The sequence below is a fragment of the Mytilus galloprovincialis genome, chromosome 2 (genome assembly GCF_965363235.1).
Source record: "Mytilus galloprovincialis chromosome 2, xbMytGall1.hap1.1, whole genome shotgun sequence".
Taxonomy (NCBI): domain Eukaryota; kingdom Metazoa; phylum Mollusca; class Bivalvia; order Mytilida; family Mytilidae; genus Mytilus; species Mytilus galloprovincialis.
Genome location: NC_134839.1, coordinates 42,578,681 through 42,597,059, shown reverse-complemented (window position 1 = coordinate 42,597,059; position 18,379 = coordinate 42,578,681). Strand labels below are relative to the sequence as shown.

Genomic DNA, 18,379 nt, shown 5'->3' with positions numbered 1-18,379 from the left:
TACGAAGGTCAAGTTCAATAATGGCGATTTTGACTTTTACCGTTCAGGAGTTATGGTTCTTGAAAGGCGGCAATCAAATGTTGTCCGTGCATTAACTCATGAACCGGTCAACCAAAGCTTTTAAAATTTTAATATGTTATTACTGACAACTATATGGAGGTCAAGTTAAATAATGGCGATTTTGACTTTTACCGTTCAGGAGTTATGGTTCTTGAAAGATTGAAAAATGGAGTTTTCAGTCGTGTCCGTGCATTTTCTCATGAACTGTTCTACTAAAGCTTCCCAAATTTTAATATGTTGTTACTGATGACAGAATGGAGGTCAAGTTCAATAATGACGATTTTGACTTTTACCGTTCAGGAGTTATGGTTCTTGATAGATTGAAAAATGGAGTTTCCAGTCGTGTCCGTGCATTTATGCATGAACTGTTCTACCAAAGCTTCCGAAATTTAAATATGCTGTTACTGATGACAAAATGGAGGTCAAGTTCAATAATGACGATTTTGACTTTTACTGTTCAGGAGTTATGGTTCTTGAAAGATTGTAAAATAGCGTTTCCATTCACGTTGTTGCATTTACTCATGAACCATTCAATCTAAGCTTTTCAAATATTATTATTTCAAAATGTTGATACTGATGACAAAATGGAGGTCAAATTTGATATTGATGATTTTCACTTTCACCATTCATCAGTAATGGTTCTTGTGATATTGCCAGGACACAAATAAATGTAAATAAATCCGGTTTGCTGTCGTTGTGACAGCCTCTTGTATTTATTTTCTTTTGTTACATCTTCTGACATCGGACTCGGACTTCTCTTTGAATTTGAATGTCCGTATTGTTATGCGTTTACTTTTCTACATTGGCTAGAGGTATAGGGGGAGGGTTGAGATCTCATAAACATGTTTAACCGAGCCGCAATTTTGCGCCTGTTCCAAGTCAGGAGCGTCTAGCCTTTGTTAGTCTTGTAAGATTTTTAATTTTAGTTTCTTGTGTATAATTCGGAGTTTAGTATGACGTCCATTATCACTGTACTAGTATATACGTCGCGTACGGTGTTGGTGATAATGCGACGTTTTATTTCCAGTTCGCTTCTATTGCATTTGTTCGAAGTTTCGGAATTGATCACTATATACATGTATACATCAACATGTGCGTTATTAAGAGTATACATGGAATATGCCTTTAAATAAATACACTATTTTCATTTTGTAACTCGAATGATCCCTAATAACTGATTTTGCGCGTGTGGACAAGTAACACCGCAAACAATGACCCCCGTTGCTTTGGAGCTAGTCTTGTCAGTGTTTAAATTTATATAAAAAAAGTTATATCCCTAAAAAAGCAGCTCATGGCAACCGTGTATCATCAGTACACCGGATATAGGTACTAACCAAGCGGGCATGATCGATTTTGACCTTACATGGTAACGAAAATCTTTGTTTTGCTTTATCAATATTCAATGTACATTTCTCAACATTTGAAATTCCTGCCCCCAAATAATTTTTGCATTGATTTTTTTCCTATTCATAAAACAACTTTGATATTCTAATAAGAACAATTAACTTGTACATGCGCAAATAGTTGTGAATGTCAACACCAACTTTCAATTTCGATACAGTTGTTGAGACAATTATATGTTTTATCCGAAAGAAACCTAATACAGGGCAACATTAATAGTTACCAATCATAAACCTACCTGTGATTACTCATTCCTTGAAACCTTTTGGGTAATAAACGAGTATGAAAATAAAGTTTTTGTGTACGGTGTACAACAACTTAACTATGCACCGTAGGTTTATGTGGTCAGCTAAACACCGTACACAACGCTTCTTTAGGGATAAAATATCGAAAAATAACATATGTATGAAAGATTTCAATGCCAATTATTGAAACAGCTATACTTATTACACACACACACACATTGACCTTCTATCAGAAAAAGAGTTGCAATGAGTATAGAATTATATCGGATGAGACGAGGGTCAACTTCTTTTACAAGTATTTGCACATGCTTTTAGTAATCCCTCTTGTTTTGGGAAAATAATGAGACATCTCTAATCATCAACCTACGACCAAATCATTTCTTAAAACAGCAATTATGTTTAGATTGAAGTGCACATTGATATTATGTGAACAAAACAAAGATTTTTCGTTACCGTGTAAGATCAAAATCGCTCACGCCCGCTTGGTTAGTACCTATATCCGCTGTACGATGATACACGGTGATGGCGTCTGTTTTATTTATGACGTAACCGTTAACTGGACAGGTGTGACTTTGTTTTGTGGCCAAGTCGAAAATAGTAAAAAGATATGGATACGGGAGAAGTTAAGAGTGATAATTTAAATAGATTATTCCGAAAATAGGACATCATTTTATTCCGTATATAAGAAGGTTAAAAAATAAAAAGTGTTGTTACAATATTTCAAAGTATCGTGGCAGAATTTATAATTATTGGAATTTTTAATTTCTGTCACAAAACTCAAATCTCTCATTTTATAAAGAGCTCCTCAAAATTCGAACGAATGCTGCAGACCCAAATCACAATTTACATATCCACTCTTCCTCTGTCAAAATTGTACAATAAATATAAAATATTCTATGTCTTCTTTTAGGAAATATTGTATAATTTATGTCCTAAATTGATAATTTTATCAAGTCCGTTTAAATGTCACACTTGCTGTCTTTTGACGTTTCGGCGTATTTCTTAATTAAGTGCCTTATGAAAAACAATAGGCATTTGCGGTCTTTTCTACGATCTGAAATTTTGTTTAAGCGTGTAAAGATGTTTTTTTAAGTGAATGAAAATAAAATTTGTAGAAGTTTCAAGGGAAAATAATAAAAAGAAAATAAACGCGATCTTTTTGTTTGTGTCTAGTCAAAATGTCACAAAACGCCGCGGTTTTTTTTTACATTTTGTTACAAATATGGATATAGTCATATACTACAGTTTTAGAGGGGAAATTTTTGAAATTATAGTAGCACAAAAAATACAATATAACTATAAAAAATACATTCCAGGGATTTATTTGAACCCATTTTCTACTATATGTCGAAAGTATACACGACACAGTCAGCGGTTACTTTTGTCAAGTCATAATGTCACACCATACTTTTTACTCGTTTTGAAGTTACGTTCTCTATGATTTGACATGTAGTGAGTGCACTGCGTGGCAAATATCTCATGCAAAATCATAACTTTTTTTTATGAATCTTTTTTATACAATTTCTCAACATATTTTCATCGAAACTAATTAAGATTAATAACTGTATCGGTTAACTTGTTCATTGTTGAGATTAGATTTCCTTTCGTATATGCAGTTGGAAAATAAGATTAAATTATTTTTGTTGTTGTAAATTTTAAATTTGCTTTCAACAATTGATACTCAATCAACACAGGTATTGCAACAAACGCTTCAACTTACATTTTTATCCATAAACTATCAAAAGTGGCTAAAAGAAAGCAGCAAAAAAGACAGTTACAATCAAAAGAAAGAGAAACTATCTTTGCTCCAAGGGGATACTATATTAATAAATTAATTATCTGTTTTTATTTAACTGCTCCCTACGAAATATGTGCTACTTTTGCTTTTTGGTTCCATACGTAACAAGTCAAGCAATCCGCTCATATAAATTATGCCGTGAGCTGCACGAAATGAAAAAACGTCGCACGCTACTGGTGCTACTTTGGTAAAATCACGGATAAGACACATTCATCTTATTAATTTTTAAACATAAAAATTGATATTATAAAGTGTTGTATATCATTTTAAAGCTTTTAAACTCTTCTTTCAAATTATTGCAATTTGTATATGTAACAGACCATTTTCATTAATTAAAACTCAATAAAACCTTTATTTTGCAATATGATTTCCTTGTCCCGCGTTACACTTTTAGTTTTGTGAAAGTCTGAATACCGTAAAAACATATAAATTTTATTACCAAACGATATAAAAGTTTGTCTAGAACAAGCAATTCATAATTGGGCGATGACGTAAGGGAGCTACCATTTGATTTTTATGGGGGGGCTACGAGGAAATTTGAAAAAAATAGGCAGGACAGGAGTTTTGAGTAAAAAAAAAGGCAGGATGAGACACTTGCAAAAAAAAAAAGTCAGGACGACAATTTAGGTAAAAAAAGTCAGGATAAACTAAAAAAAAAAGGCAGGACCGAACAGAGTGAAAAATAAAAAGGCAGGACAGAGATTACAGCTAAAAAAAATGCAGGACAAAATTTTTCATCCTAGCCCCCCCCCCATAAAAATCAAATGGTAGCTCCCTAATGTCGATTTTTTTCTCTCGAAAAGACGGAAATATATAAAAAAAAGGGATCAAGATGATACAAATTATTTGTCCCATGCACGAAAGGTTGCCGTAATTTTTGTTAAATTGTCTCAAAAAAGGGAATTTCAGAGTAATCCCCATGTCGAAAGTAAATAATTCTTATACTAGTATTTTGTACAAAGATCACACTTTCGCCTCATGCAATAATCAGGATTTTTTAAAATAAATTCTTATTATTCGAGTTGAATAGCAATGTCCGACATTTTGTCCCCTTCAAACTAAATTAAACGTATGGTTACGTTTTCTGTTTTTTCATGATGTTTATTTAATACAGTGCCATTCGCTACATAAAACAAATTATAATGGATAAAAGTACAAAAAATTAGCTCTATTTTGATATTAAATTCCCATAAATTAAATATAATATACGAGATATCAGATAAAACTAAAATGTCCGATACAATGTCCCCACATACGATTTTGACGTTATTTAATAAAATATACTTCTAACGTTCCGTCTAATTGTCATTATTGCGGTTTTCACAGACGATTTGGAATACGGCTATTTTATTTTGTTGCTTAAGCTGGGGTCACACATTCACGATTTTTACTGCCGTCCTTGACAGGACCATTTCCGATTAAAATTTATCAAAAGTCTGATCAAGATCCTATGAATCGTGGATGTAAATTCAAACTTTAAAAATTTAATCACGACAACAATCAGATATTGTTCAGGAAGCGTCGATATTCAACCGTTTCCAATCGAATTTATCCCGATAATCCCGTTCTAAATCCGCTTCTAATCCGATTTGTATCTTTCGCCAGGTAAAATTCGACCGAGTCTGTCACGACTGCGTCCCGATTCTACCGAATGTAATCCGACAGAGATCAGATAGTGACAAGACAGTGAACCGACGCTGACGGAAGTTATCCGTTCGAACAAATTTCTCCAGATCATTCCCGTTCCACAGGACACCGTCCCGAATACACAGAACATTGTTAGGAATTCGATCCGATACAGCAGAATCTGTCACGACATAGGCACGATTGTAATACGACTAGACAAAATCGGCTGAGTTTCCCCGAATGTTACGTGACGCACCTAACTGTCGGGGTGCTTTGCCGAACTATTCGGACCCTTCCCGACCAGTAGGAATCTATTACGAACTAAAACGACTGCGTTCAGACAATAATAGGACATTCCAGATAATTGAGGATACTAATCCGACTTTTTCACTTTTCGTGTCGTATCGCTGTCTGATCTCAAACGGGAGTAATAATCGGCAATGTGTGAACCCCGCATAATTAATAAGAAAACTTTAAAATTAATGTTTTATGTGGAAGCTCTACCGATTCATAAAGAAGGGGTTGGGAGAGATTTTCTCGCGGAACTGAAGTGTTTTCCGGACTATAATAGTCGGATCCGCTATAATACAAATTAATAGAAAAAAAACAGCAATAATAATTGTTCCCGCTAATTCCCTTGCATATATTTGTGCAGAACTAACATGCTAGATAAGCCGTAGGCCTTTCGCCTTGACATTCTGGAGTGCAAAGATGAGTGAATTTGCAGTGCATAGTTTATTCATAGAAAAAGTAATCGATTGCCTTTATAATTAAAATGTATATAAAACAAATGGTTTCAATTCAAGTTACTTTTTTATTTTTAATTTGTTAGTAAAACTAAAGCTTAACATCTTTTATCTAAGAAAAAACAATTAATCCTTTCTTAGGAAAAAAAAATCAATCCTTTAAAATTTTTTGTAAAAAGCCATCTGAACAACATGCATTCCAACGTTTTTATTTTGGCTTACGTCTTTGAGTGTGTACAACGTTAGGTGACACCAGTATCGTGCGACGTCTTAAATTTACAATAATAATAATTTTATTTGCAAAAATACACCCATATGGGTCAAGCAAACACAAATACAACATTTAATACAGACAGTGAAGAATTACAAATATAAACATAAAAAAAAACATAGTTATAAATGGTAATTAATGTAACCTTTGATGGACATGGACCTCATTTTCGCAATTCTAAAGATTGCTTTATAAAGTCACCAATTTCTGTCAAAAGCTCAGATTTAGGATTTAAAAGTTGTTTTAGCTTTAAAAGTGGTTGATAATTTGTAAAATCAGGATTTATATTATTAATCTTTAAAAATAAGCAATCTCTTAAAGTTGAGTTTAGTTTGCAATATAGAAAAAAATGGTATTCATCATCAATTTTATTACAAAGTTTACATAACCTTTGATCTCTGGGTACATTTTTATATCTTCCCATTTCAACTTCTAGGTTATGGTCACTAACCCTTAGTTTAGAAATTAATTGTCTGGTTTTAAAATTTGATTCTTTTAATAAATAATTTTCAATTTTTATCTCAGTTTTTATTTGACTATATAGAAATAATTTCGAACTGTCTGTTATAGAAGAAAGTTTATTCAAGACTTTTTTTGTATAAAATTCATGTGATATCTGTTTAAACTTCATCTTTAAGGAATATTTAATTTTATTGTATGGTTTATCATAAGTTTCAAAATCTTCAGCATTTAATCCAGTCTCTTTAAAAATATTTAGAGCAAATGTATACCAACTATGAAAACCATCATTATGCAGGGACTTATTTAATTCATAGGCTTCTTTTAACAGAGGATTAATATCATGGGTATGAAATCTACAGAAATATAGCATAACTTGTGGTTTAATAAATGAAGCCATAGAAAATCTGCCCAGTTCTGTTTTGGCTGAAATATTACATGCAGTTTTCCTAAGTCCTAGGACAGATTTACAGTATTTATTATGAATCATTTCATAGCAAAATTTATCTTCTAACGACAAAGTACAGTACGACGTTATTTATACAATGCATGAAAAATAACGTCAAATTAATGTTACCAAAACTAACACCAACACCGGACGCGACGTCTTACATATTTTTAAGGGGCCAGCTGAAAGACGCCTACGGGTGCGGGAGTTTCTCGCTACATTGAAGACCCATTGGTGACCTTCGGCTGTTGTCTGCTCTATGGTCGGGTTGACACATTCCCCATTTCCTTTCTCAATTGTATTCTGTCTAGGTGTTCTAAAACTTACATGGTGCATATTTATAAATGATTTGAGCTATTCCGGATTCATTTGGTGAAGTTCATCAAAAACTTAAACTGCTGTTCTTTATACAAAATCATATGAAATGGGCATCAATGGTAGCTCTCCAAAAAGTATGTCTGCCGATGTCATATTATTACGCTCGTTTAAGATAATTCGTGCTGCCTTTTTGGAAGATCGATAATTCTATCATCATTAGCAACATTGTTTGCATCTTACCAAATTGTGCAATAATAATTAAAATGTGGAAAACATTTTAATTCGAATTTGCAGAAAAGTTTGATTTCTTTTTTAACTTAGGCTTATACTGTTCATGTAATGAAATTGGGTGGACCATAGGACAAAACTTTGGTTTAAATAGATAAATCGCAGCACGAATATCGCCTGTTGAAATGGATTTATACTTTTTACATAGTCTACAATAACCAGTCTATTAGTATAACTTGAAAAAAAAATGTGTTAATTTTTTTCATAAAAGATGCAACCTCTCTCCCTTTACAAATTTACTGAAATACAATAAAAATACATGTCAATTTTATAATGTTCTCTACATATTTTTATCGATTAAACAAATGTTTGGGATGGTCTTAGGACAACGGTAGTTAGGACTGTCCTACGATAGCTTGATTGTACACCATAAGGCATGTCTCAGACACGTCCTAAGACCATCCTAAATAAAGTCATAAAGACATATCTTAGGGTACTTTCATTGACACGGCCCCAGGCCCCTGGTTCAAAATTGACAAACCCCACTTACATAAATGTAAAATAAAATAAAAAATATGAAAATTTATTGTGTCTAATAACAATATCAGAATTTTATCTTTATTTTCAAATTTTGTACAAAACCAATTTTTAGCAATAGTTTGTACATGTTATAATATGTACGAGGTACTTGTTATAATTTGTATTTTTGCATTGTAAAAATTAGAATATGTACAATATTTCTGTATATGTTATAACATGTACAAAATCTTGTACACAACATATAGATACATTAGCAAAATCAGAAAGCTGCGAGTAGAATGATTAATCACTGTAAATTCGGATAGAAAACGATAAACGCGATAAAGGTATTCAGGAAAAATATTAAATTTACAGTATCTTAAAATGATTTACTTTTCCGTGTGACTTATATACCATTTTCCATGTTACTTATTAAATAATGTGTACACAATCGCGATTATTGTCTTACCTCTTCCAAAACAAGCTGGAAACGTGGTCTCTTCTTTATTTCACCGACAAGATATTTTGACAATGTGAAAAACAAATCAATTTGATCTTTAAAACCAGCATCACCCTAAAATAGAATGCAAACAAGAATGTGTCCATAGTACACAGATGCCCCACTCGCACTATCCTTTTCTATGTTTAGTGGACCGTTAAATTGGGGGGGGGGGGGGGGGTAAAACTCTAATTTAGGATTTAAATTAGAAAGATCATATCATAGGGGACATGTATACTAAGTTTCAAGTTGATTGGACTTCAATTTCATCAAAAACTACCTTGACTAAAAACTTTAACCTGAAATTTGCACTATCATTTTCTATGTTCAGTGAACCGTGAAATTGGGGTCAAAACTCTAATTTGGCATTAAAATTAGAAAGATCATACCATGGGGCACATGTGTACTAAGTTTCAAGTTGATTGGACTTCAATTTCATCAAAAACTACCTTGACCAAAAACTTTAACCCGAAGCGGGACAGACGGACGAACGGACGGACGGACGGACGGAAGAACGAACGAACGAACGAACGAACGGATGCACAGACAAGAAAACATAATGCCCCTCTACTATCGTACAGTTAAAATATACAAACATGAAGGTGAAAGAGATTAGCCAAAACGTTAATTTTAGCAAATACTACGCCGAAAAATTCAGTCTGGACCAATCATAGATGCTCAAAACTTTCCTTTTGTCTTGTATTATAATTCCAGAATCATCATAATAATCAAAGGTGCTTTATGTAAACTTTTTTTTAGTGTTTCACAGGTAACTGTGTATAAAGTTTTTAATAATAATAAAGACAACAAATTATACATACAGAAATATGATTAATTTGTATTCTGAGAAGATCTTTTGAGTTGTTCGATTACATATAACACTTTTATCTGCGTTCAGGGAGCTTCAATTTGATTTTTATTTGAGGGGGAAAGGGGTGATATTGGGGCTAGGATGAAATTTGAATAAAAAGCAGGCCAGGAGTCTTGAATAAAACAAAGGCTGGATGAGCAACTTGGCAAAAAAAATGTCAGGATGACAATTTATGCTTAAAAAAAGTCAGGATAAACTAATAAAAAAAGACAGGACCGAGTAGAGTGAAAAATAAGACATCATAGTTATTACAATAGTTTGGAAGCTTAGTTAATATAATATCACGTTTTGGATTCCGCAATAGTTTAGAGAAGAATTCCAGATGTTAAAAATACCTTAGGATCGGAAATTCAGAATTTTAATAGTTATATTCTGGCCGAAACTATCGTGTGTCAACCGTTGTAATATTCACATACAAATATATGTTCACTATGGCATGACATTGGTTGCAAAAAAAGTTATATTTTTCATTTACATGCAATAATTTTTATTTAAATGGTATAAGTTGTCATCCAAATGCAATATTTTTTCATGCAATAAAATATAATTTGTCATTCAAATGCATTTTTATTTTATTAAATTGGTATAGTTTGCCAATTTAATGCAATATTTTTTTATTCAGGTGTATATATATATTTTTTAAAATTTATATGCAATAATTTTTATTTAATTAAATGGTATAAGTTGTCATTCAAATGCAATATTTTTCATGCAATATATATGATTTGTCATTCAAATGCATTTTTGTTTTATTCAATTGGTATAGTTTGCCAATTTAATGCAATATTTTCTTATTCAGGTGTATATATTTTTTTTTAATTTATATGCAATAATTGCATTTTGGGAAATTGTTTGACGTCACAAAGTCAAATTTGCAACAACGTTTGTGATTGGTATATTCTGGATTGTTTTTATATGTTTTTTAAGTTAATCGTATCACTACAACATATAAAATTCATGGGTCAATATTTGGAGAATGGAAATACAAAGTTTGTTATAAAAACAAACTTATAATAGAAGAAAAAAGACACACAAAAAAAGACATGGCAAATAAAAGAGACGAAAAGAAAAACAACGGATCACAACATAACCGTGAGCAACACGAACCCGGTTAGTAAAATGAAATAGCGAAACATATGCTCTTGAAGGATAAGCAGTTCAAAACGGACGTTGTACGTACGGTTTTGGGATTTTCCCAAGTCAATTATGATTTGATCTATACATAAGACATAGCCGAAAATAAAACATCAGAACATGTTAAGTCTCCTACGCTATAAGTTAACAATTTGAAATAAAACCATTTTCCACAAAAGATAATACAGAAAATTAAGTGACCAGTGATATATGCGGACATTCGTTTTACTCAGTCTTTAGTTTTCTGCGTAGTGTTTATTAGACTGTTGTCTGTCTTTCCATCGTTTTAATTTGTTTTGTTATGGTAATGTCTGTTTTTTTCCTTCGTATGCTTTTTGATTGTCTCGTTTGTATCTTTTCAAAACGTCACTACAGACATGGGCATATCAAATGAGTTACGAATATAAGGGATCATGGAACATCACCGTCTAAAGGGGGCACTAACGATACGGAACGAAAATCGTATTTTGTGTAATCGATTTTGGTAAAGTGTTCTCCGTGTGATACTACAATAGTCAAATCTTAATTTAAAAAAGAACTATTCGAAGACTCATGAAATTTATAAGGCACTGGCTACAGTTACATTGTTACATTTTGTACATTGTTGATTAGATGCCGGATTGCAGGATTGGGTAAGGAACCGACTAATTACGGATGTTACAATTATACATTGTATTTGTATCTACGGTTATATTCCGTTATTGTTACATTAATGCACTTCAATATACGCTATATTTATGGAACGCCAAAACTGTCTTGCTATGCCCATTTTCATTATATGCTGTGCATTAACCTTTATATGATGTGCATTTGTCATTATATGATGTGGAAACACCTTTATATGATGTGCAAATATTCTTATATGGTCCAAATATAGTCCCTAGTGTGGACCGTATGTTACTTGCCATTTATTAATACCTCTTCCAAATATATTTCTTCATGTTTTATGGCCCAAATAGCAAGAAATTACACTGTCATGGATTTTAAAGTAAAGTAGTGATTTGGTCCAGCTGAAAAAGGTTTAAAATTAGCACTTTGGAGGCTGTCAAAATATTTCAAGACCCCTTAAGATGAAATTGGCCATATTTTGAGTTAGAGCCGATGAAGTTTTCTATTATTTTAAATATTTATGAGAAAGCGCAGGTGGATTTTTTTTAATTTTCATTAGTTGTCTAAAAGAAATGCACTACGAAATAACTGATTACTCGGACCATATCATGTGCAAATATCCTTATATTATGTGCAAGCTTCATTATATGAAGTGCAAACATCATTATATGATGTGTAATATAAAAAAGAAGATGTGGTATGAATGCCAATGAGACAACTGTCCACAAAAGAAGTAAAATCACAAAAATTCTGAACTCCGAGGAAAATTCAAAACGGAAAACCCTGGTTTTAAAGCTAGTTAAACCTAAAAGCCGCTAGACAACTTACAGTGTTTTAAATCACTTTTTATTCTTGTTTTAAAAATTCCAATAGGTCACACACTTTACATCATTGTAGTTTTTATTTTTATTATTTTCCCCCCATAAATAAATGTATTTATTAAATGTATATATTTTCCATTTTATTTAAGGTGAATTGAAGATTGTATATGGAAAATGAAGATCTAGAACACTTCATACTATCATGTAATAGACATCTTCGTTTTGATATAAGCATACACGTGAAAGGCACTTAAAAAAAAATATACCTGGAAAATTTAAAGAATGGGCTCTATCAGAACTCGGTTGATTGTGACATGCTTATAGTGACTATTCGGTATGGGCTTTGTTCATTGTTGAAGGCCGTACGATGACCTATAGTTGTTAAGTTAAGTTCTGTGTCATTTGGTCTCTTGTGGAGAGTTGTCTCATTGGCAATCATACCACATCTTATTTTTGTTTGTTTTAAATTGTGATTGACTGTACTCGCAAAAGTATTTACTATAATGGATTTCATATGAAATACCAACACTACAAAGAGTAAGCAAACCTCACACAGTTGTTCTTCTACAATATGCAATGAAACAGATGGCAATTTATGGATCAGGGTGTAGTAAAGGCATATCTAGAAGCATCTATACTATTAAACGAGAATACCTCATGTTGTGTGTCGCTTCTCTTCCTTCCACAATAAATTAATCATCACGCATCTGTGTTCTTTAGGTAACATGCACATTCTTATGATTATTCAGATTGAGTTATTTTGGAGGAAAATCGACAAAAATGGTGTCCAGATATTGTTTCCGTTATCAGACTGACTTTTAGTCATATATACGACTTCCGGTTTTAAACATACACAAGAACAACCAATCGTAACTATGATAGATTACAAAAAAGATATATAAATAAGCCAATCAGAGCGTTCTCCATATCATGGTTTTTAGATCGCAAGAACCACAACTATTATACCTCCTTAGAGTCAATTATGTTTTCGCGTTTATCAACCTGTAAAGTGTGTCGCTTCTCTTCCTTCCACAATAAATTAATCATCATGCATAGATCTGTGTTCTTTAGGTAACATGCATAGTGGCATTTGTCATCCATTCTTATGATTATTCAGATTGAGTTATTTTGGGAGAAAAACGACATAATAGGTGTCCGGATATTGTTTCCGTTATCAGACCGACTTTTAGTCATATATAAGACTTCCGGTTTTAAACATACATAACATAGCCAGAAATGAGTAGTGCTTTTGCTAATTGATATTCATAATATGTAAATGAGAATTGTACCACGTGATAATAGTTTGAACTGAACTGGCTTGATAGACTTGATATCATTAAAATCTTTAAAACACGGATATTATAAGTTGTCCGTCACAGAGTCCTTATTTACAATCACTCTGATATTTCCGTAAAGTTGTCAGGCGATCAAAATCAAAACAATGAACGCGAATTTAGTGAATTTTTCGAGTTTACGTGAGTTTATTCTTCTTGAAACAGGGACATTTAAACTTTACGTGGGAACCTAGAGTTCAACGACTACACATACAAGGTTTGGACTTGCGTATTCTTTGGACATTCAAGTTTCAAATTTCACCCCGGCAACCTGTTTTTCTAATGACCTTGTATGCCAATTTTCAACACGAAGTTTGCAAATTTGACGTTTCAGCCATTTTAGCCTGTGTTTTACACTGCAATGTTAAAAGCCTCTCGCTTCGATTTTTAAAATAGCTCAGGAACCTTGATTTTTACAACAACAGTCATTATGTTTCGTTTAAATGGTGTATATTGTTGTGTATATTTATTTTCTGCCCCGGCAACCTGTCTATCACTTAAATTAAATTTAAAACAGACATTTTTTCAAAATTCCCTATCATTTTAACATAATTTCAGTGACCCGTATCCGATTCTTTTGTATAATATTCAAATAAGCAAAGTGGCGTTGATTTCTGGATATGAGAACAACGATTACAAAAAATATATGAATAAGCCAATCAGAGCGTTCTCCATATCATGGTTTTTAGATCGCAAGAACCACAACTATTATACCTCCTTAAAGTCAATTATGTTTTTGCGTTTTTCAACCTGTAAACTACGATTATACTACTATAATATACAGAGACTCGTTGTATTCTGTCCACTTTTTTCTGAAATATTTACTATCTAAGGGGTCATACTAGTTGCATATATATATTGAAATAAGTAAAACATGTGGAAACAAGAATGTGTCCAAAGTACACGGATGCCCCACTCGCATTATCATTTGCCATGTTCAATGGACCGTGAAATTGGGTAAAATATCTAATTTGGCCTTAAAAGTAAAAAGATCAAGCAATAGGGAACATGTGTACTAAGTTTCAAGTTGATTGAACTTTAACTTCATCAAAAACCACCTTGACCAAAAACTTTAACCTGAAACTCACACTTTTAATTTCTATGTTCAGTGGACCATGCAAATTGGGTCAAAAGTCTAATTTTGTTTTAAAATAAGAAAGATCATATCATAAGGAACATGTGTACTAAGTTTCAAGTTGATTGGACTTCAGCTTCATCATAAACTACCTTGACCAAAAACTTTAACCTGAAACTCGTAATTTTAATATCTATGTTCAGTGGACCATGGAAATGGGGTCAAAAGTCAAATTGGACAAAAAGTCTAATTTTGTTTTAAAATAAGAAAGATCATATCATAAGGAACATGTGTACTAAGTTTCAAGTTGATTGGACTTCAGCTACATCAAAAACTACCTTGACCAAAAACCTGGAGTGGGACGAACGGACGGACAGACAGACGGACGAACAGACGGAAGGACGCACAGACCAGAAAACATAATGCCCCTCTACTATCGTAGGTGGGGCATAAAAAGAATGTGTCAATAGTATACGGATGCCACATCAGCAATATCATTTACTATGTTTAGTGGACCGTGAAATGGGGTAAAATCTCTAATTTGGCATTAAAATTAGAAAGATCATATCATAGGGAACATATTTACTAAGTTTCGAGTTGGTTGAACTTCAACTTCATCAAAAACTACCTCGACAAAAACTTTAACCTGAAGCGGGAAAGACGCACGAACGAACGAACGGACGAACAGACTAGAAAACATAATTCCCATAAATGGGGCATACGCATTTATTGTTGAAAGTGAAAACTTTAGCCAGAAGCCGGACAGAAGGACGGACAAACGAACGAACGGACAGACAGACGGACGAACAGACGGAAGGACGCACAGACCAGAAAACATAATGCCCCTCTACTATCGTAGGTGGTGCATAAAAAGAATGTGTCAATAGTATACGGATGCCACATCAGCAATATCATTTACTATGTTTAGTGGACCGTGAAATGGGGTAAAATCTCTAATCTGGCATTAAAATTAGAAAGATCATATCATAGGGAACATATTTACTAAGTTTCGAGTTGGTTGAACTTCAACTTCATCAAAAACTACCTCGACAAAAACTTTAACCTGAAGCGGGAAAGACGCACGAACGAACGAACGGACGAACAGACTAGAAAACATAATTCCCATAAATGGGGCATACGCATTTATTGTTGAAAGTGAAAACTTTAGCCAGAAGCCGGACAGAAGGACGGACAAACGAACGAACGGACGAACAGACTAGAAAACATAATTCCCATAAATGGGGCATAAAAATTATTGTTGAAAGTGAAAGTAGTGATTTGGCCAAAATGAAAGTAGGGTAGAGATTAGAGGGAGGCGGAACTTATTCGGGACGTCGGGATCGGGTGTTTTAAGCTCGGGATTTCGGGATTGATCTTTACGGGATCGAGAATATTTTTTTTTAATTTCGGGATGTCGGGATATGAATTTCGTTAAAATACGAACCTCGGGATTTCATGTTTTTAAGCCCGGGATTTCGGTATCAGGGCCCTCAGACCACCCCTCAAATGAGCCGTAGTCATTTATACGAGATTCAAATCCTACCATTGGCATGTTAATAGGGCTCTCAAAATGAAAAGCACTGATGGATTGTCCTAGAAGCACATTTTATTAGAATAATAATGGTCTATAAGTTTCATTTATTTCATGTTTGAAGCGGTGCAAATTTTTAATTTAATTTGACTTTTACCAAAAAATGCATTGTAGCAAAGGGGAAGAATAATTGTGGTATAGGGCCAGAAACACGAAAAATAATTGAATTTAACAGAAAGGAAACACATAACGGACTTTGGAAAAAAGGGAGAGGGCTTTGATACCTTACAAGAAATTCTCCAGTTATGATATATTTTACAAAAAATCATCCTACAACAGTTTACAAGCTGTATATGACCGCGATTTCGCGGGTGTGTTCTAGTTTCTTTTAAAATAACGTCAATCCGCTTGAGAAGAATATTTACTTTCACTTCGCATTAATCGTTAAATTAAATTATAAACACAAAACTTTCATTTTGAATGATGACAAAGAGTTTTTGTAGTTAATTCAAATCAGAAAACAAATTTCATGGAGTACATATTTTTGCGGTAACCAACAAATGTATTCATGCGCAAGGCCTATTCAATGACACAAATATACAATTTACGTCTGGGGAAAAATAAATTCCTTATTTCCTATTTTAAGAATTACAAGGATAAACGCCTTTTTACAGGAATTTTTGGTGTATAAACTGAACCAAGTCACTCTCAAACATATCACAAAAGTCATTCGGACAATTATTTGTTGGTGAATAAAATTGGTTAAGTTTATACACCAATAAATTCCTTTAAAAAGGCGTTTTATCCTATAATATGCAATGAAACATTATGCTTACACAAATTTATAGATCTAACATTTTTGGGCTGATGTTTAGACGAATTATATATACAGAATGTATTCTCAACCTTGTATCACCCTCACTGCTAATGATCCGATGGATAAAATCTGGTGTAGAGTCGTCACTGGTTCAGACGTACTTATAATAACATTATTTCTGTGACTGCAACTTACATTAATTTGAAGGATCCTTTACAATAGATAATTCGGCTGATCTGTAACAATTCCATCTGCATGCCTTATACATCATGTACTATGTTACAACGCTAGATTAAAACTGACGAGGAAAGGTAACACCCGGCCATCGAAAGCTCTTTTGTAAGAGCATACTAGTATTGGTCTAGTGCAATGCGATTTGGTGCCATGATTAGAGAAGCATGAGTTCGAATCCCGGCGAGAGAAGAACAAAACAATGCACTATACCCAACGCGCTAGACCACTCGACCACCTAGGCTCTAGAAAAAAAAAAGCTTTCGGTGGCCACGGTGTTTCCTTTCCTCGTCAGTTTTAATCTAGCGTCGTAATACAGTACATGCTATATAAGGCATGAAGAATCGGATGGAATTGTTACTAATGTATATGGTTAGTAGATTCCATACGGGGTAAGAGTGAATATTTATCTGACCTCTTAAACATTTCTAGGAATATGATTAAAACTATGTAACTATATTTACCTCTAACATGACGTCCTTCAAACGTTTTCAATCGAAAAGCTGACCCCGGTTTGACCCCATTTCTTAAAGCAACAATGGAGTCATGTGATTACCATATATGGGCATTTTTTTACCAAAAAAAGTGAAGCCCGTTTTTTTGAATTTGTAGTTTTTTGCATGAATTAAAACTAATTTCCTTTTAGGTGAACATTCTTGAGTATATAAGAAATATATAACTAAACTCAGTTATGGATTAAACTCATTTTTTTTTATCTCTGTCTGCATCTATCATCACTCGGTTCTATAAATAGACGTTTGATATCTTATCGCTGATCCTGTTAAGTCTGCTAAAATTGCATGCATGATTAATTTTAAGGTTATCGATCGTAATTAAAGGGGCACTAGCTACGAGATATATAAAAAATCTAAAGTTTGATTTTTTTCTGTTCAATCAATAATGAAAGTGAAATAGTGAAATAACAATTCGCTTTTTGCAGCCAAAAAGGTTCAATTTTGTCAAATTACGCTAAGAAACATTAGTTATTCACTTGCAAGTGAATGAGTCGACCTCTTTAAATCCGTATTCATGTGAACTTCAATTTAACCCCTAGCTAGAAATTGACAACGCATGCATTGTACGTGTACTGGTTATTTAAAGAAGAAGAATGTCAACAATGAAGTGAAACTACGGTAAATCATTTGATTACTAGTTCGATGCACATAAAATCATTCTTATACGGTTAAAAACAATGAGAAACATCTATTTTTAATCTATAAAATAAAATCAAACAGACCTATAAAAATTCAATTGTACGTGTTGGTTTAATCTATTCATATCTTTATTTATGTTTACATCGCTTATATGGTCATCTGAGGTCAAATCGATAGTTAATTA

At 33.1% G+C, this 18,379-nt stretch overlaps 1 protein-coding gene across 2 annotated transcripts in view; it reads right to left on the bottom strand.

The window, feature by feature from the left end:
* LOC143063632 (glutamate decarboxylase 1-like) overlaps positions 1-18,379 on the bottom strand; it is a 108,572-nt gene that overhangs the window by 15,991 nt on the left and 74,202 nt on the right. For both annotated transcript variants that reach the window (XM_076235879.1, XM_076235878.1), the window contains exon 12: positions 8,589-8,693. In XM_076235879.1, coding sequence (XP_076091994.1) covers positions 8,589-8,693 — 105 coding nt within the window. The remainder of the gene's footprint in view (positions 1-8,588; positions 8,694-18,379) is intronic.